General features: G+C 42.7%; 1 protein-coding gene across 1 annotated transcript in view; it reads right to left on the minus strand.

Annotated features, from left to right (window-relative positions):
- Positions 1 to 8,529: 8,529 nt before the first annotated feature.
- The window catches only part of WDSUB1 (WD repeat, sterile alpha motif and U-box domain containing 1), a 56,655-nt gene continuing 44,048 nt past the window's right edge, over positions 8,530 to 21,136 (minus strand). Inside the window, exons 10-11 of the mRNA XM_065413399.1 lie at positions 16,246 to 16,386; positions 8,530 to 9,592 (exon numbers count right to left, since the gene is read on the minus strand). Coding sequence (XP_065269471.1) covers positions 9,420 to 9,592; positions 16,246 to 16,386 — 314 coding nt within the window. The 3' untranslated portion in view covers positions 8,530 to 9,419. The remainder of the gene's footprint in view (positions 9,593 to 16,245; positions 16,387 to 21,136) is intronic.

Below are 21,136 nucleotides of genomic sequence, written 5' to 3' on the forward strand. Positions count from 1 at the left end.
CCCCGCTTCAACTAACATTTCAGAGTGACGAACAACCTCAATTTTCCTGAAGTGTCCGTAACTATGAGGTTCTACTGCACCACATCTGTCTAGCCTGAAATCAGTCCTCAAACAGGAGGCCTAGAACTCTGACTTTATCCTCAGGTGATTAGCTGCAGTTGTGGAGCCAAGCATGCCTTCTTGGAGTCACTGCAGAAGCAAGTGAACTCGCTGCTCCATCAGAGAGATCAAAAGATGCTCTCAAGGCATGCTTAGAGTGTTCCTAGCTCTCCAACTAGATAGAGGAACTTCTCTTTATTTTCCAGAATATATTAGGCCCTGGAGGTTACTGTGGACAATGAGTAGGAGTATCTGGTTAAACCGCTAAAAATTTTATCTGCTCCAAGGACTTGTCTGCACAGAGAAATTATAATGATGTATAAGATCAGGGGTGAATTTAAAGTGCTGTAACTACATCTGTAAAAATCAGTGTGTGGACACTCCTATTTTGATATGAGTGTCTTTTTCCAGTTTGCCTTATGTTGTTTCAGAAGCAGTTTAAGCTAAACTGCAAAAGGCCAGTCTTAATCCAGAGTAAGGGTATGTCTACGCTACCCACGTTACAGCGCAGCTGCGGCTGTGCTGTGACATGGGCAGTGTAGACATGCTTTATTGCCGGGGGAGAGCTCTCCCGGCAATAAAATAATAAAAAAAAAAATCCACCACCCCTAATGAGCGGTGGTAGCTTTATCTCCGGGAGCTGATAAAGCGCTGTCTAACTGGCACTCTTCAGTGCTAAAACTTTTCTCGCTTGGGTGTTTTTTACACCCCTGAATGACGAAAGTTTTAGCGCTGAAAGTGGCAGTGTAGACACACCTTAAGAGCCTTCATATAGGGGAGTTATACCCACATAGTTTAAGTTTAAGCACTGTAGTTATACTGGTATAATTATCCTTGAAAAATCTCCTTTGTAGGCAAGCCCTAAATAAGAATAGATTTTTCAGTCCAAAGCGTCAAACTGCCTGGATTATTTATCTCCTAGAACAAAGGTTTGACTGAACTGAATTTACTTCTGTCAGCCAAAACCAGCGAGTGAGCCAGATGCCAGGTGCTGATAAAAATAAGTCAAAGCACCCTTTGAGACCTGATAAAAATGATAGCAGCCTTCAACAACCTGAAGGGAGGTTCCAAAGAGGATGGAGTTCGGCTGTTCTCAGTGGTGGCAGAACAAGGAGCAATGGTCTCAAGCACTGGAATGGGTTACCTAGGGAGGTGGGGGAATCTCCATCCTTAGAGGTTTTTAAGGCCCGGCTTGACAAAGCCCTGGGTGGGATGATTTAGTTGGTTTTGGTCCTGCTTTGAGCAGGTGGTTGGACTAGATGACCACCTGAGGTCTCTTCCAATCCTAATCTTCTATGATTCTATTAATCAGATTTACAAAAGCAGGGCCACTCAGACCTTCCTCAGCTGTCTCAGATCAACAACCATTGTTAAGGTGGGCTGCTGTTTCCTTTCCTTGACAAAGATACCAAAGAAATGTGTAATACTGCCATCATCCTGCTGCCAGATGCTAGGGGGTTCTGGGGTCGCTCAGAGGGGAAGAGGAGGCAATAATGCATTCTTATACAGAAGATAGACTTCCAATGTTCATCTTCTCTAGCTTTGTCAGGGTCAGGAAGCATTGCTGAACATGGGAAATTGGGTGACGAGGGTCTAGCCAATATTGCAGGAGCCGTTTTAGGAGACTTCCTATAAGGTTAAGGGTATCTTGTTCTTCATCGCTTGCTCTTGCTGAAGATGTAGTGGAAAAGCAGATGAGGGTTGGGAGTAATCCCTCAAAAACCCTAGGATGTGCAAAAATAACAAAGATTAAATCCTTAGGGAGCCCAGATGACTGTTCTTGGAGGTCTGTTGATAGGTCTGACTGAGACTATGCTGTGGAAGGAGGACTGAGCCCATTGATTAGGAGCCACCCTCTTCATTTGCAAAAAGGGAGCAGATGTGGGCTGACATACATTTGGCAGCACTGTTACACGAGCTGTGTGTGTCATTTTCCCAGAGCCCTTTTCTAGTGTCTTGCTCAACACTGCCTCCTGCATAAGGAGACTTCCTTCTTGGGAAGTATCTACATCCCATACAAGTTTTAGCAGAATAACATTTTAGGCAGTAGAAAGATGCAGCAACCCATCAGAAGGAAATGTATAGGGGCAAGAAATACATATGTTTGCCATGGGGTGGAGCAGAACTACCCTACTCTAACCAAACTAAGCAAAAGATTTTTATTGTAATAATACATCATCTCTCCATCACTAGAATTAACTATGTACTTAAAAAGGGGGGTGAACTCCTTAAAGGTTAACTGTTTTATAACATTTTAATAGATTACATGGTTACTATTTTTGACCCCTATTTACATCCCTAGTTTGAAAGGTTATGGGGTTGCACATTGAGGCATGTAACTCTCGTACAGGATGATTGTGGAGGGCATTTAAATAATTAATTGCAATGAAATTACACTCCTAATTTACACTAGAGGTCAGGGAGATTTTTTTGAATCAGGCTCACAGTTTATAATGCAGTTATTAAGGAAGGTGGCAGAGAAGCTTGTGAGGCAACCCTAACTTTGGTAGGCCCTGATATTTGAGCGCTGCATGTTGGTTGCTTTTTTGTGTCATTCACATATAGTAGAATAGCATTACTTCCATTCATGGGTTGAGATACTGCAGCTGAAAAATGGGTGGAATTTTTCAAAGGTACATTAAAAAAATAGGAAGAGGCAATGTGGGGCTAGACTGTGCCCCCCTAGAGCCAGAAACATCACATTACCAACCTTCCAATACAGAAATTAGGTCAACTCCCTCCCTGGGCCCCTTGTGTCCCAGGAGCCTGCAGAAAGTGCTCCCCGGTGAGTAACCAACTAGACAGTGCTGTGAGAGAAGGCTATGAGGCAGTGAACAGTTATGCTGGAGGGGGTGAGCGAGAGCCTAGTTGGAAGAGGACGGCACTTTCCTCAAGTACCAGAGCAGCAACAACTTTCCTTCCTCCCCTTTTTAAATATGATAACCAGCTGCTTATATGTGCCCTCAAGCAGCTGTGTACTAGGCTACGCCCAGGGCCGGCTCTAGGCACCAGCAAAACAAGCTGGTGCTTGGGGCGGCATGGCCGGCGCCAGAATGCCGCCCCTAAAAATGTGCCCCGGCCGCCCTAGCTCACCTCCGCTGCCGCTCGCGCGCCGCTACTCGCCCTCCCTCCCAGGCTCTCAAGCCTGGGAGGGAGGGGGAGCAGCGGCGCGCGAATCCGCTGTTTCGCGCACCGCGGCCGCTCGGGATCTCCCCCTCCCTCCCAGGCTTGAGAGCCTGGAAAGGAGGGGGAGAAGCGGCGCCCGCGCCGCGGCCACTCGGAGTCTCCCCCTCCCTCCCAGGCTCTCAAACCTGGGAGGGAGGGGGAGATCCCGAGCGGCCGCGGCGCGGGCGCCGCTTCTCCCCCTCCCTCCTAGGCTTGAAAGCCTGGGGGGAGGAGGCAGGGAAGGGGCGGAGTTGAGGCGGGCCGGGGGTGGGGTAATTAAAAACGGGGTGGGGGGGGGCGGCCAAAATTGTTTTTGCCTTGGGCCACAAAAATCCTAGAGCCGGCCCTGGCTATGCCTCTTGGTCAATGTGAGGGTAGAGCAGCAAAGACCTTGTCAGTGTGTAAAATTCCTGGTTTGGGAATCAGAGGAGCTGAGGTCAGTCTGGGACTTGAAGCCACAGCTGCAAGGGATTAATTGAATTGGTTCACAGGGAGAGGGTGACCATGCTCTACTGCAGCGGTTCACGATGTGGTTTTAGGGGGCCTGGGTGCCCCCTGTGGGTCTAAACGCCGGAGCCACAGTGCACTGTGGGACAGAAGCGTCGAGGACACCCCCAAGCCCTGTGGCGCCCCTGCAGGGGTAACGCCTCTTGACCCCCCCCCCCTTCCTTCCCGCGAGTTTTTATAGCGGGGGGGAGAGAAAAGGGTTGAGCGCGCCGCTCTACTGCAGCGCTCGAAGACTAGCTAATGCCATGCCCAGCGACGTGCCCGCCAACAAACACCTGCCCCTTGGCCCATGACTCCGGGTGGGGGGTGTCCGGGTGACACGCGCTGCGATAACCTGCCCAATGAACTAACTCTTCGGGCCAGGCACACCCGGGCTCCCTGCAGTAACAAGCCAGCGGCACCTCCCCGCCCCGGTGCGCGGCCTGCAGACAGCCCCCTTGCGGACTTTTGGCCCCCAACGTAAACTGCCCGTTTGTCGTTTTCTTTAAACCCCCCTCCCCTGCTCCCGGCCCGGTGTAGCACGTTAATACACGACCCTGGCGGGCGGGGCGCTCCAGGGCAGCGTCCCCGTCCCCCCCGGCCTCAGCCAGCAGCGCTCCCGTCTCACACGTGTGTGGGGGGAGGGGGGGGCTCTAGCTGCGCGGCAGCCGCAGGTGTGACGGGAGGCCCCCGCTGTGGGGCAACCCGTCCCGTAGGCGAGGCGGCGGCTCTGTCTTCCCCTCGCCCACCCCAAACTGCTGGTGCCTGGCTGCTGCTCGGCGCCCCACAGAAGCGGTGCCAGCGCCGAGCACCGCTCCTGATTCCCCACAGGCTGCCGGCAGCCCGTGCCCCGTAGCATGAGGGCTGCAGCGGCCGCCCAGTGCAGGTTTACCATAGGTTAGGGGTCCAAAAAGAGGCCGCGGGGGGCGGGGGATACTCACTGGCGCGGCGGGGCAGTGGCCACCCTGTCGCGGTAGCAGGGCGGCTGGCACAAGCCCAAGGCGCAACCTCAGCCGCCGGGACCGCGGGCTCCAGGGGCGGGACCTGGAGCGCAATCGGGGTCTTTCTGAGCAGCAGCTTGGTGCGCTGCAGCGCCCCCTCCCCCCGCATGGTCTAGTAATTGAAAACCCCGCCCGGACACAGCGCCGGCTTGTAGGCGCCCATTTTGTGTGACGGTGGTTGGGGCATACTGCGGGGAGTGAGGGAAGCAGCACTGCGGGGGCGGGCTGCTGTTTAACAAAAGTAGTTAACAAATTACAGGTTGCTGTAATAAACCATATACCCACTATTTCTGTTCAGTCCATGTTTTTTCACATCTAGCAAAGTTTTGAATTTAAGGTCCAGGCTCCTCTTTTCGAGTACACAGGTTTCCTTTGAGAATGAGGACTAAGAGATCAGTGATCACTTCAGGAAAAGTGTTTACCTACCCGTGATACGATGTTTTTGTTTTTTATCATATTTCTGTGTTAGTTATTTAGAAACATAGTGATCATCTCCAGTCACCCGCATAGTTGCTTTAGTACACTGCGTCGTGTTCTGATAGACCCATGGATCTTGAAAGGTGGGTTGTGGGAGGTGTTGATCATCATAGGGTACGTCTTCACTACCCGCCCTATCAGCAGGTAGCAATCGATTTATCCGGGATCAGTATATCGTGTCTCGTTAAGACACGATATATCAATCCCCGAACACGCTCACCATCGACTCCGGAACTCCACCAGAGCGAGCGGGGGTAGCGCAGTCGCCGGGGGGAGCCGCGGCCGTCGATCCCGCACCGTCTGGACCCCAGGTAGTTCGATCCAAGATACTTCAACTTCAGCTACGCTATTCGCATAGCTGAAGTTGCGTATCTTGAATCGATTCCCCCGCCCCCCCAGTGTAGACCAGCCCATAGCCATGGAGATGTGGCTACAGGTTTTGCATTTGTTGTTCTGACAGTGTCTGGTCCTGCTTTAAGTTAGGGTACGTCTACACTTACCTCCGGGTCCGACGGCAGGCAATCGATGTTCTGGGATCGATTTATCGCGACTTGTCTAGACGCGATAAATCGATCCCGGATCGATCCTGGAAGTGCTCGCCGTCGCCGCCAGTACTCCAGCTCGGCGAGAGGAGTACGCGGCATCGACGGGGGAGCCTGCCTGCAGCGTCTGGACCCGCGGTAAGTTCGGACTAAGGTACTTCGAATTCAGCTACGTTATTAACGTAGCTGAATTTGCGTACCTTAGTCCGAAGTGGGGGGGTAGCGTGGACCAGGCCTTAGTGTGTCTTTGAGAGCTTGCTTCAGATGATTATCTTGAAGAGATTGAGGGGGGTTATTTCAGGATGTGGTCCCCATCAAGTATGGGTTGTAATTGTTGCATGATACTCCAACTGGGTTCCAATGTGGAGTGGTAGGTGACAACTAGAGGCGTATGGTCAGAGAGAGTTTTATTTTTGTACTGAAGCAGATTCTCCCAGGGTATTTGGGTGGCCCATTCCATGATGTGATCTATTTCTCTGGTGGAATGTCCTTGTTTGGTGAAGGCAGTTTTGTGTGTGTGTTACAGTATAAGTTTTCTTTTCTGAGCATATTTTCTAGTATCTGACTGCCTGGCTGTAGATAATAGTTTTCTTGATATGGTTGGAGTGGTTACTGGATCTGTGAAGGTAGGTGTGGTGATCTATTGGTTTCTTGTATATAGTTGTCTGTAAGATTCCATTGTTGAAGCTGATTATGGAATCCAGGAAGTGGATGCTTGCATGGGAGTGTTCTAGAGCAGCAAGAGCATTTGTCTCTTATGGCTTTTTGCAGCACACAATATTAAAACACTGTGTGAGTGGTTAATAATTCAATCAGGATGCTTTTCCTATGTTATTAACCAATTAAGTTGTCAACTGGCACTAAGTTATTTATTTGCTGTGAGAATCACTATATATAGTACTATAGTAAATGAAACGAAGTCACACTATTATGGTTCTTATAGGTAACGTTGATTGCTAATTTGGTTCTTGAGCCACTGAGGTCTGAGTATCACTTTTCTAGGGAGAGTTTAAAGGATGGGGAGTGGTTGTTGAAGTTGTGTTTGAAATGTATCAATTAGGTTAGGTCATCTGTCCAGAGGATGAAAATATCATCCATGTATCTCAGGTATACCACTGGTTTCGTGGTACATTTGTCCAGAAATTCTTCTTCAAGGTGGCCTGTGAAGAGGTTGGTATATTAGGGAGCCATCCGGATACCCATAGCTATTCCCATGGTTTGGACAAAGTGTATGTTGTTGAATGTAAAATTTTTATGGGTGAGGATAAAATGAAGGATTTTGGTGATGTGTTTGGAGTGGATATCTGAGTGTTGTCCATTATCTTGTAAATATTTCAGGCAGACAGCGCCATTGTGAGGGAAATTGATGTATAGGGAGGTGACGTTTCTGGTGGCAAGGATAGTGTTAATGTTGCAGTTTTTGGAGGAGGTCAGTCATATCCTGAAGGAAGTTGGCTTTTTGTGTGGTGAGTGGTTTGAGGACAGTTTCTATGAGTCGCAATATTCCTTCAGTAAGAGCGCTGTGGCCAGATATGGGTCTTCCCTCGTATGTCAGGTGGTGGAGCAGTGGGAAACGGGGGGAGGCAGGAAAGGGGAGCAGTGGGGGCAGGGAAGTGTATATGTGAATGGGAGGGTTCAGAGCAGTGCCAGAGGAGCTCAGTATCTAGGAGCTCAGTATCTCAAAGCAGAAAGCCCTAAGGTGGGGAGAAGGCAGGCACCACCCCCAGTCCTCCAGGAGCATACATAGAACACAAAGTTTAAGGCCAGAAAGGATCACAAGATCATCTAGTTTGACCTGTTCATCAGTGGCCCCCAACACCACCCAGCCCCCATACACTAAACCCAGCAATGGAAATGAAACCAAAGTAAAGGAGACCCACAGGAGAGTAGACTATCATGTGCCATAGGCAGCAAATAAGAAGGATCAAGGTGCACCAGTGCTTGAGGCCCTGCAATGGCAGGGAAATTATTAAATGAGATATACCCAGATAATCCTGGCAAGTGATCCCCACCCACAAACTGCAGATGAAGGCAGCCCCCCCCAAGGTCCTGTCAATCTGACCTGGGGGAAAATTCCTCCCTGACCTCACATAGGATGATCAGCTACACACTGAGCATGTGAGCAAGAACCAAACAGCCAAGCACCTAAGAGAATGTTGGTGCAACCTCAGAGCCCTGGCCCTCCCTATATCTCATCACTAGCCATGTCATCCCTGATGCTCCAGGGGAAGAAGACAAAAACACCTGAGAATGCATAGGGGGATGGGGACAGGGAGGGAATCCTTTCCTGACCCCAGCAGGTGACCAGCTGAAACCCTGAAGCATGAATTTTAGGAACAGAAGACAAACTAGAAATGAAACACATGGCTGTTGAGCTGCGCCCCTTGTCCTATTACAAGCAACCACATCACACAATCCTACTCAAATTTGTCCAGCTCTTTTTTAAAACTAATTAAGTTGTCTGCCCTCACAACTTGTATTGGAAGGATGTTCCAGGACCTCACTCCTCTGATGGGTAGAAACAAATAGGGATGCACTCACTGAATGAGTCAAAAATAGTATGTAATCATGTAATTTAAGAGTATATCATTCACATATGCACAAAGGGGCTGAATAAAGATTTCACAGGCAGCCTTAATATTGGCAATTCCTAACTTTTGAGTGGTTGACTTTGCAACCTTAACATTCTTATTTTGTTTGCAGTAGTTAAATATATCAGATATTTTGAGACACACTCAAAAACAGACATTACAGTATCGCCACTTGTAACAGACAACTTTATTTTTTCAAGCTTACATATATCTAGGCTTGGAAGGATTAGATTTTTTTAAAATTAATAAATGTCTGTAAACATCAATTTCATCTACACACACAAATGAAAATATTTCCATTGATAATTGAAATTTACAGATAGGCAAACTAAGAAAAATGGTGCTTGAGAATGTATTAGATTTTGATTTAAGGATATTCACTTTGAATATTTTGGAGGGAGAGATAGCTCAGTGGTTTGAGCATTGGCCTGCTAAACCCAGGATTGTGAGTTCAATCCTTGAGGGGGCCATTTAGGAAACTGGGGCAAAAATCTGTCAAGGACAGTACTTGGTCCTGCTGTGAAGGCAGGGGACTGGACTCGATGACCTTTCAAGGTCCCTTCCAGCTCTATGCGATAGGTGACATGTGATGTTGACCATTTGTGTTTTAACAGTTATAAAGCTTTAACTTTTTGAATCTCAACATCAACTTTCATTAAATAATTATTGTCTAACCCACCAAAATTTAAATTGATAAAAATTGAAAAAAAAAGCTTAAAAATAAGCATCATTATCCAATGAAATTATAAAAGAATAAAAATCAAATTCTGCCAAGCCTACATATTTTCAATTAGCATTTGAACTTTCTTATACAAAAATATTGTAATTAAAGCTCAAATATTAAAAAGAAACTCTAATAGTTTATTAGACACCAAAATCTTTTATTTGGTTTAAAGTTCTGCATTTAAGGGACTCTATGTGAGTTACAGACTAAAGACATCATGGACAGAAGCTTACCTTTTTCCTTTCCAGTGTTTTAAGATTTCTGATAGTTATTTCCTGCCACTACCTACAATTTCATTGCAATTAATTTGACAAAACAATTGGTGTATTCAAGACTAAGTTGTTTCATTATATTTCTGCTGAGTCTCTAGCCAGCGATTGATGGCCATTTTCAGAGTCCTATTTGGTGTAAGTATAAGAGATTGGAGAGGGAGATTTGTCATGGGACTAGACCGTCTCTTTTTGCTGATCCAGTTTTCCATTGCCTCTTTTTCATAGGAATAGCCATCTAAAGAGAAAAATACAATTAAAATGTTAAAATTGCACTAACATAGGAACGTCCAACCAAGGCTCTTAATGTACTTTAGATACTAAAGATTAAGCTTCAACAATACCCCCTGTGATTCAGGGAAGCATTATTTCCAGATGGAAAAACTGGGACACAGAGGTTAAGGGACTTGCCAGATCACATGGGATGGGACTTGCTAGATCGTATGGGATCACATGGAAATCAAAAGATCATCTTTTTATTCACGACACTCCATGTTCTGTACAGAATGGATCTATGGTTCTATATTATCATCTGAGCCTTTATTTCTGCAGCAAAGGTGCAGTTTTTTCATGAAAATGAACAAGTATTCCAGTTTAGATTTTTAACTACAGTGAATAAAGTACACCACCAGCATAATTCTGTCATGTCCTACTGTACTGGTAGATCAACACCAAATATAACTGCAGCAGATTACTTTTAAAATGATGTCAACTGCAGTTAGACACTAAGTATTTTAACATTGTTTTCTATAATTAATTTAAGCCTATTTGAAGCTCGAGTGCAGTTATAAAAAAAATTCTTGCAAATTTCACAAAAGGCTACAGTTACGGCAAAGCCAGTTCACTGATGCCAGTATTAAAGCCCATGTGTATTAAATGAACCCGTCTTAAGAGAGAATCTCATGGTAGCCCCAATGTGACCAAAGGCTGCCCCAAAATAATTGAAGTGCTGCTGAATCTGTTTCTCATGAAATCAGAGGAAACACTTTAGACTTCAATGCCCAGTGTAGCATCCCATGTGATACAGAAAAACAGACAGGATTTAGGTCAGGTCTGCATTGGAAGGCCTTGCCGGGATAACTTTACTGGCATACTATATGGGCAAAGTACTCCTAGTGCAGATGCAGCTTATAATAACAAAACTGCGCTTTTGCTTACTCGAGTCACCTGTCTCTCCATACCCCCCCCCCCCGCATATGAAATAAGTTATACTGGCAAAAGCACAGTCTACAGTAGAGGCTTTTGTTGGCACAGCTATGTCAGTCACAAATCACACCCCTGACTGATTTTTCAAAATAGAAAAATTTCTAGCATAGACCTGGATTAGTTGTGATGAATATAAACAGAACTCTTTCTTGAGGCTACAGGACACTGACATCTTGAACTAAGGCCTAGTCTACATGTAAAAGTTTTACCGACATAGTTAGACTGATTGGGATGTGATTTTTTACTGACATGGCTATGCTGGTAAAAGCCCTAGCATATACATAGTTATATCAGTATAACTGCTTATACTGGTATAGCTTATGCCATTTGGAGAGAACCACTATAAGCTATATCAGTAAAAGCATTTTTATATTGATATTACTGCATCTATGCGAGACAGTTTTTCTAGTATATCTATACCAGCATAATTTTATCAACAGAACCCTCCTATTGTAGACAAGGTCTAACTAAATACAGTCTAATATAAGCATACAAATTCTTCCTAAATCCTTCGCATGGACTAAGTAACTGCAACTGCATTATTCATAAATTCACATATTACACCCATCAAGTACAGTACATCATCTGTGGAGGGGAGACTCTGTTCTCTGTGTATTGCTTTACATTTTTACACTAAAACACCAAATAGAAATTAAATATAATAATCATTATGTGTGAAATCCTGGCCCACTGAAGTCAATGGCAAAACTCCCACTCACTTCAATGGGGCCAAGATTTCACCCTACACTTTTATGTCACCTCTGTCTAGGGATTACCACCAGACAAATCAATATTTAGCTACCAGTGACCATTTATGCATCAAAAAATTGCTTTTATTAAGTATCTGTATTCCAAGTATTTTACAAAAACGTGTTTGTAAAATGCTTTCTAAACAATGACACATTTTAGTAGCAAGTAAATTTGATTTAATCTTTTACTGGATTCCCTTCAACCTGTCAAATAAATGTTCTCAGCCTCCTTTATGAGAGGCTGTCTTACTTAAAAGACCACATTTTATCTGTCCTTCGATTAGTGATTTAATCAGGTTTTACTATACACAAGGCATCCCCTATAGAAATAGCATATTCTCCTTATCCGTCCTGGATAGCTAAACTCCCAACATGTAAATAGTTATAGAAAAACTAGAAATTGCTCCCAGCAGGGATGCAACAAAATGTAGTTAGCCATCCAAGATAAAAAGCTTCTCTTAATGGCCGTTTTTAAATTTTAATCTTGACTTTCCTTCCTTCTCCCACATAATAGGAACTACAAAAGCAGAGCCCATCATAATCTTCCCATGGGTAGCAAAGCGACTGCTAAGCATTGTTATCACTGACTATTACTGGTCTGAATTCACTTTCTCTGTGATTGAGCTACAGTTAAACCATCAATCATTTTGCTTGCTAGCAAAACTAGTACTATTGTTTTTAAACTTTTCACCTAGTCTAAAATACTATGTAGAATTAATACATACATGAAATCTCAATGTGAGCAACTCTCTGAAATAAAATGTTACGTGAAACCAAGTTCAGATAGCATTAATTTTATTCTTAGTATTTCTCTCGAGAATTTGTTTAAAATGAGCAATCAGCTTTCCATGGATTTAAAAATATTATAATAAAACAAAGTGATTCTGTGGAAGAATTAACATTATTGTCTATTGGTGAACAAATATGTCCCCTTGAGCATTTGATAAGTGAAGAAAGCAGGGATTCTCAGCAGATCTATTCTGTCACTAATTACATTTCAATACAGGCTTTAAAATTGTTTTGCAAAGTTCATCACAAAGCTGTCAAAGGAATCATCAGAGCTGCTAGGCAAAGTCCCCTGTGCCCATAGCCTTTCACGTATAAATAAGAAGCACTGAAACAGTGACGTGACTAGCTAGTAAATTGCAACTGACAATCTGCATTTTAACAACACTGCTCACTCAGCTCCTTTTAAAAATTCATGTATGCATTGACGGTTTACTGCAAATGCAGTTGCTTAGCTATGTTTAAGTCAAACACATTTTCCCCAAAAGTAAACACTGACAATAAAACATTTTAGAGAAAATATAAGGCATGATATTGAGCCTCAATAAGCATTTGCAATTAATTTTGTTTACAATCTACCTCTAAGTTAGAAATGCAGCAAAATATTTGTATTTAGCATACTCTAGGTCAGGGGTCGGCAATGTTTGGCACGCGGCTCGCCAGGGTAAGCACCCTGGCGGGCCGGGCCAGTTTATTTACGGGCTGACGCGGCAGGTTCGGCCGATCGCGGCCCCCACTGGCCGCGGTTCGCCGTCCCAGGCCAATGGGGGCGGCGGGAAGCCGCGGCCAGCACATCCCTCGCCCGCGCCGCTTCCCGCAGCCCCCATTGGCCCGGGACGGCGAACCGCGGCCAGTGGGGGCTGCGATCGGCTGAACCTGCCGCGTCAGCAGGTAAATAAACTGGCCCGGCCCGCCAGGGTGCTTACCCTGGCGAGCCGTGTGCCAAACGTTGCCGACCCCTGCTCTAGGTTATTGATTCTGAGGTCAGAGAGAGAAAGTATAAAGGGGTTCTGAAATATTAATCACACATCAACTGTAACAGAATTGATGCATCCCACAAAATATAATTATTTCAGTGCATCAGCTACAAGTGAACTTCTGACTAAACTAAAGCAGAATAGGAAGTCAGAGCCGTGCTTTACCAGATTGCACAAAAGGGGTATCATCATTTTTAAAACCCACCATTTTATTGTAACAAGATAGATTTTGTGAAATACATATATCAGATTTAATAATATTTTAAAATCTCTTAAATTAACATTGTCAATTTAGCTTAGTCCAAAACTTAATTTATCTTAATAAATATTAACATTATTTTTATTTATTAACACACTTTTCTTAATTTAAACATTCCTCCAGCACAGGAAATACAAACAGAACAGCACTAAAAGACATCACAAAAACTAGAACCTGAAAAATGACTATAAACAGATCAGGCTTGTTTCATTTTCAATCTCAGTGAAATGCAGAGTAACAACTAGCATAAATTATACTAATTTTTGAAAGTTCCCCCCCATTTTTAACAATATAAAGCAAGTGTGGGGTAAAATTTTCAATAGGCTCCTAAATTACTTAGGTGCTGGCAGATTTTTCAAGGGATTTAGGTGCCTAAGGATGCAGATAGGGATTTTCAGATTGCCTAGAAATCAGTAGGAGTTAGGTACCTAAATACCTTTCAAAAGCTAGTCCAAAGTGCGTAAGTCACTTTTGAAAATGGAAATTAGACTCCTAAGTAACTTAAACACCCCGACTCCCTTTGTGTAGGGAAATACTATGGTGATGTGGCACCCTATGAGTGCCACTCTCTCCTTGTTCCTCAGTGCCTTGGGAGTAGCAAGGGCATCTCTACACTTCAACCATCAGCAGCTGTCTTACCAGCAGCTTACAGAATATAAATCAGCCTTCAAGAAGTTCTACATTATGCTGGGGACTGGACCAGCACCCCAGAATCAGCGAGAGCACAGGAGACTTTCACATATTTCAAGGCCAGAAGTGCCCACTATGCTTATGTAGTCTGACCTCCTATTTAATGCAGGCCATAGAACTTCTGCAAAATAATTCCTATAGCATATCTTATAGAGAAAACATCCAATCTTGATTTAAAAATTGTCAGTGATGGAGAATCCACCATGACCCTTGGTAAACTGTTCCAATGTCTAGTTAACCTAATTGTTAAAAAAAAAAGTCTTATTTCCAGTCTGATTTTGTCTAGCCTCAACATCCAGCCACTGGGTTGTATTGTACCTTTGTCGGCTATACTAAAGAGCTCATTTTCAAATATTTTCCCCCATGTAGGTACTTATAGACAGTGATCGAGCCCCCCCTTTAAAGTCACCTGCATACCCATCAATCTTGTGATGCATGAGGTGCACAAAAGTTGGATTGGGCTTTATATATAAAATTTACAAATAAAAACTAAGATTGAAGAACCAAGCACTCAAAAGTTAGGAAATGCCAGAATTGAGATTGCCCCTGTAACCTAAACTCGGCCCCCTTGTGCATATGCATTATAATACAGCCTTTAATTCCATGATCACATATTATTTTTCCACAGGACCCCTGCCTCATTTAGTGCATAGGATGGAGAGTGCTCACTTAATGAGCAGCTATCTATTTATTTTTTTTAATCTTCATTGTTCCATGTGTAACCCTAGGTCTTATTTACTGCCCACTAATCAAGTCCTGTTGTGGAGACAAAATTAATTTCCTCATGGACTTTTTTCTGGCATTCACCATTGCAATATCTGAGTGCCTCACAAATAATAAATTAATTTATTTTCACAACACCCTCTAAGATGAGGGGGTGTTATCCATTTTATATGTGAGGATTGAGGCAGAGAGAGATTAAGGTCAAAATAATCCACTAATTTTGGGTCCCTAATCTGAGATGCCTAGGATCTGATTTTTCAGAATGCTTAGCATTATACAGCACTTTATACAGTCAAAGCACAGTTTCCGTTGACTTCAGTTGCAGCTATAAGTGCTCAATGCTTCTGCAAATCAGAACCAGGGTCTCAAGTCAGGCACACAGGAAATGAGGAGCACACAAATCAGTGAAAAGTTTGGTTTAAGTGATTTGCCTAGGAACTCTGTGTCAAAGATAGGGATAGAACCAATTCCCCAGGGCAGGATTCAACTGTTTTAACAATGATGCTATCCTTTCTCTTCCTGTAGTCCCCTGTCTTATTCACTACACACCTTCCAACTTCTGCAACAAATGAAGAAGTGGTGCTACAGATAAGAATTATCTTCAGCACACAGTCCTGACTCATCCCCACAGCAGGTCTATCCTGTGCACTGTATGAGACAGGAGTCCTATGGAAAAAACAGCATGTGATCTTGGAAATAAAAGACTATCATTATGGCTGAGTTACAGATGCATAAGGTAGCTGAGTTACAGTTGCAAAGGCAACAGATGTATGAACTCTTCCCCATTTGGGTACTTAGGGCCTAATCCCATAAACGTTTACTAGCAGATGCAGCACATCTGATAAATCCAGGATCTCCTTGAATTGCAGTGGGATTTGGGGTTCTAGTTCCATCCAAGCTTTTTAGGTGACATAAAACATTTCATATATCATCTCTATTTTTACTGATAGACATACAATGCCAGGTTTTTAAAGGGGTTTACTCTTGTATGTGCACATTTCCTACATTTGTGCAAAACAACTGCGTAATTAGTCTTATAATTACACAGTTTGCATAGGCACAAAATAGATGCCCTTTACAAAATTTTATGTATCTCAATATCAGAAGCATGATTTCACAAGCCAAATATTCAAAAGAGCAGAAACAAATTTAATTTTTACCTTGATGGAATTTGAATACACTTAAGGATACCAGGAATTCAGAATGCATGTACTTAGCATTCTTTAAGATATACACCTCTACCCCAATATAACACGACCCGATATAACACAAATTCGGATATAACGTGGTAAAGCAGCGCTCCGGGGGGACGGGGCTGCGCACTCCAGTGGATCAAAGTAAGTTCGACGTAACATGGTTTCACCTATAACGTAAGATTTTTTGGCTTCCGAGGACAGCGTTATATCGAGGTAGAGGTGTATATTGATTAATAGTTCCCCAGTATTCATCTTTACACCTGAACAATTTAATTTAATAAACTTGAAGTAGCTCATAGACATACCTGCTGCAATGACAGGCTCCTTCATAAGCTCCCTAGTTATAGGACATAAGAATTCATCAGGAATACCAAGAGAAACAGAATCCACATTGCTCCTCAGCTCCTCAATCTTCCGGAAGACTTTACTGCGTAAACCTAGAGATTCTGAAAAGGGATGGTAGATTAGAATCCTTGGAACATATTTCAAGAACATTAACCTCTGAAACACAAATACATTATCAGGCAGAGAGATTGCTTCTGGTGCAAACTGGAAGACATTTCAGGAGCTCTGTAAATACATCGTTTCTAACTTTTTCCTCATGGTTGACAGAGACCAATTAACAGGTTTTTTAAGGCAAAAAAGGCTATCTACACTATATACCAAGTAGTGTTCAAAAATACATTGAACAAAACTTGTTTCCCAGAGTATTTTAAAACATCACCTACTTTCCTAATCTAGACAGAGTATCGGGTTAACCTTGATCAACTGACGGCTGATGTTAAACATGACAGTCCAAAGTGCTACATCATGTTTAACATAGCATGAGTTAACACGTTTAACATGATTCTAGTGTAGACAAGCCCATGGCTGAAGTCACGCACTGGACTGCATTACGGCTATGTCTACACTGCAGCTGGGAGCACTGCCAGGGTAGACAGACTTGCACTAGCTCGGTTTGAGCTAGTGCACTAAAAACAGCAGTGTGGACATTGTGGCTCAGAAAGCAACTCAGGTTCTCAAACCCAGCGAACCCTTTGGATCTGAGCTATCCTGTATATTCACTGGAGCTGCAAGATCCACAGTGCTATTTTTAGTGAACTAGCTTGAGCTGAGGCTAGTGCAAGTCTGTCTACTTGGGCTGGGAAGTTTGCTCCCAGATGCAGTGTAGACATACCCTTTGACGAATTAGGTGAGCCTGGATAGGGTTAATCCCATCCCCCTTTATGCAGCTGCTTTGCAACAGGAAGGAACCTCTGACAGTTTGACGGGAGCTGGCTCTTTGCTAGTCCCTGTCAGAATAAAGGAGTGCTTGCCTCTTATGATTCCCTTAATGACCATCTGCGTGATTACTGTTGGAGGAGTCCTTTAAACTAGACCCTCAACTGTTTCTATGGAGTTTAATACATACATATAATTAACAGATTTGCTATAATAGCCTCGTTTTCAGGTTGTTTCATCTTTTCTGACAGAAAGGCAAATTCACAGACATCTGCAACGGCACCAAAACGGGATATCCCCCAAATCAGAACAAGACAAATTAATTAAATACTCTAGGTTTAAGTACTGTTGCATAAATACAGCATTTTCTTCTCAGGATTTCACATACTGTCATTTCCAAAATCCACTTTATTCCCATTCAGGCCTTTATAAAGCCTTTTTCTCCTTTAATCATTTCCTCTCAGGAAACAGAGAGTGGCCACTTTGACTCCTGCCATGTGTGATTTGCCGCTGTGGCGTCTGCGAGGTGAAGCAGTATGACCAACCTTGCTCCTCCTGGTCTAAGATGATATCTGTTACTGTCAAAACCAGGGCTGTGAATTAATTGCAGTTAACTCACGCAATTAACTTCAAAAAATTAATCGTGATTAAAAAAATTAATACCAATTAAAATTTGTTATAAAATTTTGGCTGTTTTTCTACATTTTCAAATATATTGATTTCAATTACAACACCGAATACAAAGTGTACACTGCTCACTTTATATTATTTTTGATTACAAGTATTTGCATTGTAAAAATGATAAACAAAAGAAACCGTATTTTTCAATTCACCTCATACAGGTACTGTAGTGCAATCTCTTTATCATGAAAGTGCAACTTACAAATGTAGATTTTGTTTTTAACACATAACTGCATTCAAAAATAAAACAAGGCAAAACTTTAGAGCCTACAAGTCCACTCAGTTCTACTTCTCATTCAGCCAATCGCTAAGGCAAACAAGTTTGTTTACCTTTACAGGAGATAGTGCTGCCCACTTCTTATTTAAAATGTCACCAGAAAGTGAGAACAGGAGTTTGCATGGGACTTTTGTAGCCGGCACTGCAAGGTATTTACGTGCCAGATATGCTAAACATTCGTATGTCCCATCATGCTTTGGCCACCATTCCAGAGGACATGCTTCCATGCTGATGACACTCGTTAAAAAAAATATGCGTTAATTAAATTTGTGACTGAACTCCTTGGGGGAGAATTTTATGTCTCCAGCTCTATTTTACCCGCATTCTGTCATATATTTCATGTTATGGTAATCTCGGATGATGACTCAGCACATGTTCATTTTAAGAACACTTTCACAGCAGATCTGACAAAACGCAAAGAAGGTACCAATGTGAGGTTTCTAAAGATAGCTACAGCACTCAACCCAAGATTTAAGAATCTGAAGTGCCTTCCAAAATCTGAGAGGGATGAGGTGTGGAGCTTGCTTTCAGAAGTCTTAAAAGAGCAACACTCAGATGCGGAAACTACAGAACCCGAACTAAGAAAAAAGAAAATCAACCTTCTGCTGGTGGCATCTGACTCAGATAATGAAAATGAACATGCGTCGGTCCGCACTGCTTTGGATGGTTATTGAGCAGAACCCATCATCAGCATGAACGCATGTCCTCTGGAATGGTGACTGAAGCATGAAGGGACATATGAATCTTTAGCGCATCTGGCATGTAAATATCTTGCGACACCGGCTACAATAGTGCCATGCGAACACCTGTTCTCACTTTCAGGTGACACTGTGAACAAGAAGTGGGCAGCATTATCTCCTGCAAATGTAAACAAATTTGTTTGTCTGACCAATTGGCTGAACAAGAAATAGGACTGAGTGGACTTGTAAAACTTTACAGCCTACATTGTTCTATTTTTGAATGCAGTTTTTTTTATTTTTTACATAATTTTACATTTGTAAGTTCAACTTTCATGATAAAGAGATTGCACTACAGTATTTGTATAAGGTGAATTGAAAAATGCTATTTCTTTTATTTTTTACAGTGCAAATATTTGTAATAAAAAATAAATATAAAGTGAGCACTGTACACTTTGTATTGTGTTGTAATTGACATCAATATATTTGAAAATGTAGAAAAACATCCAAAAATATTTAAATAAATGGTATTCTATTATTGTTTAACAGTGCGATTAATCGCGCGATTAATTTTTTTAAATTACTTGACAGCGTTAGTCACAACTTTTTCAGTCTCAGTTTCCACAGCTGTGCTCTCAGTTTCTGGGGTTGGCCATGATGATATTCTGTCTCCCTTAGATGATCTCTATGGATAACATTGGTCTTTGTCCTGGGATACAACTAAATTCTATATTCCACATCATTTATTTGCGTAAGAATTGTATGGGACCCATCCCAAGGTTTATTCAGCTTAGGACAAGAGAAGGAGGCCTCTCCCATGTGATCTTACATCATAAAGGGTAAAATTTTCAAAAGCACTTAATGTGACTTAGGTGCCTAAATCTCATTTTCAAAACAGACAGACACTTACGGACTGATTTTCATGTCTGGGGGTTAGGCGCTTTAGAAAATCTTATTAGGCACCTATATACCTGGGAAACCCTTAGCTGAAGTCATCTGCCCTGAAGCGCATGTGATAAGTTAGGTGGACTTAGTCATTAGCTTTCCTTTTGTCCAGCAGCTCTTCAACACAAAAGAACCACAGACAGTGCCACCTCTTCTGCTGGCCTCTCCTTGGACAAAAAAGAGAGCTTAATCCCTTTAATAACCATGCAGGTAGAGTCACTGTATGGGGTTCTTAAAACTAGCCCCCTCCCCCCCATGGTTAACTCTTTTTTATAGAGATTCATATTGAGTATGTATACAGCGATTCATATGATGTATTTCATTAACACCTAAGATTTTCTATTAGTAGTAGTAGTACTATTGTAAAGCCTAGGAGCCCCAGTCATTTATTAGGACCCATTGTGCTAGGTACTGTACAAACAGAACAAAAAGACAATCCCTGCTCTGAAGAGCTTACAATCTAAATATAAGACAAGAGACAACGGATGGATATAGTCTGTCAGGGAAGTACAAGGAAACAATGAGAATACTGGCCAGCATGACAGGCAATGGTTTCAGCACAGCAGCGGCCTAAGCATTGTTTTGACAGAGGATATTGAGTACATTTTGCTGATATTTATGGAGAGCTTCTCCCAAGCGCGAGGGGCAGCAGGGAAGAAAGCACAAAGGAACCTATTTGAACATTTTACAAATGGGCGATGGCATCCTGGGCCAGTTTGAGATGGGAGTCAACCTATACTACGGAATGCTAAACAACAGGAACCAAGCATTACTTATAAAAGAGATAATACAGGAAAGTAGAAACAATTGTATTTATTTTCATGTTTGGCTGAGAGTCAGTTTATTCTCCTTCTGATTTACAAGGAAAGAAAACTAATATAGTGATCCGGGTCTTTGCAAACTAGCACAGAACTGCAGTATTGTTGTTACACTACATAAAGTACTACATTAAAATTGCATACACTTAGTCCCACTACCAGAACAAAACAGGCTTCATGTAGAAATCTTAGTGAATGAACCAAGAGTATCAAATATATATTTGATTTAAACCAAAGAAAAGTAGTACCCACAAGGAAAATAATTCTGACCGTATACATGCAGCCTCCTTCCACAGACGAAACACCACTTTATATGAAAAAATAAAGCACAATTCAGACAATTAACTCTTTTTTCATAAATGTATGATCAAAATGTATATTCATTTAGTCATAGTTGTCCTTTTCTAGTGAAGCACAGTTACAAACTTTGACACATAATTAGTGCCTGCAATTGGGATTTCTAAATTACATGAATACATTACTGCAAATTCTCTGCCTGGTTCATATACTGCTTGCTCTACTAAGACGGAAAGTAGAACAGCTCACTGGATGCAACTGCAAAATCTAACCCTCCCCA

The sequence above is a fragment of the Emys orbicularis genome, chromosome 11, assembly GCF_028017835.1.
Source record: "Emys orbicularis isolate rEmyOrb1 chromosome 11, rEmyOrb1.hap1, whole genome shotgun sequence".
Lineage (NCBI taxonomy): Eukaryota > Metazoa > Chordata > Testudines > Emydidae > Emys > Emys orbicularis.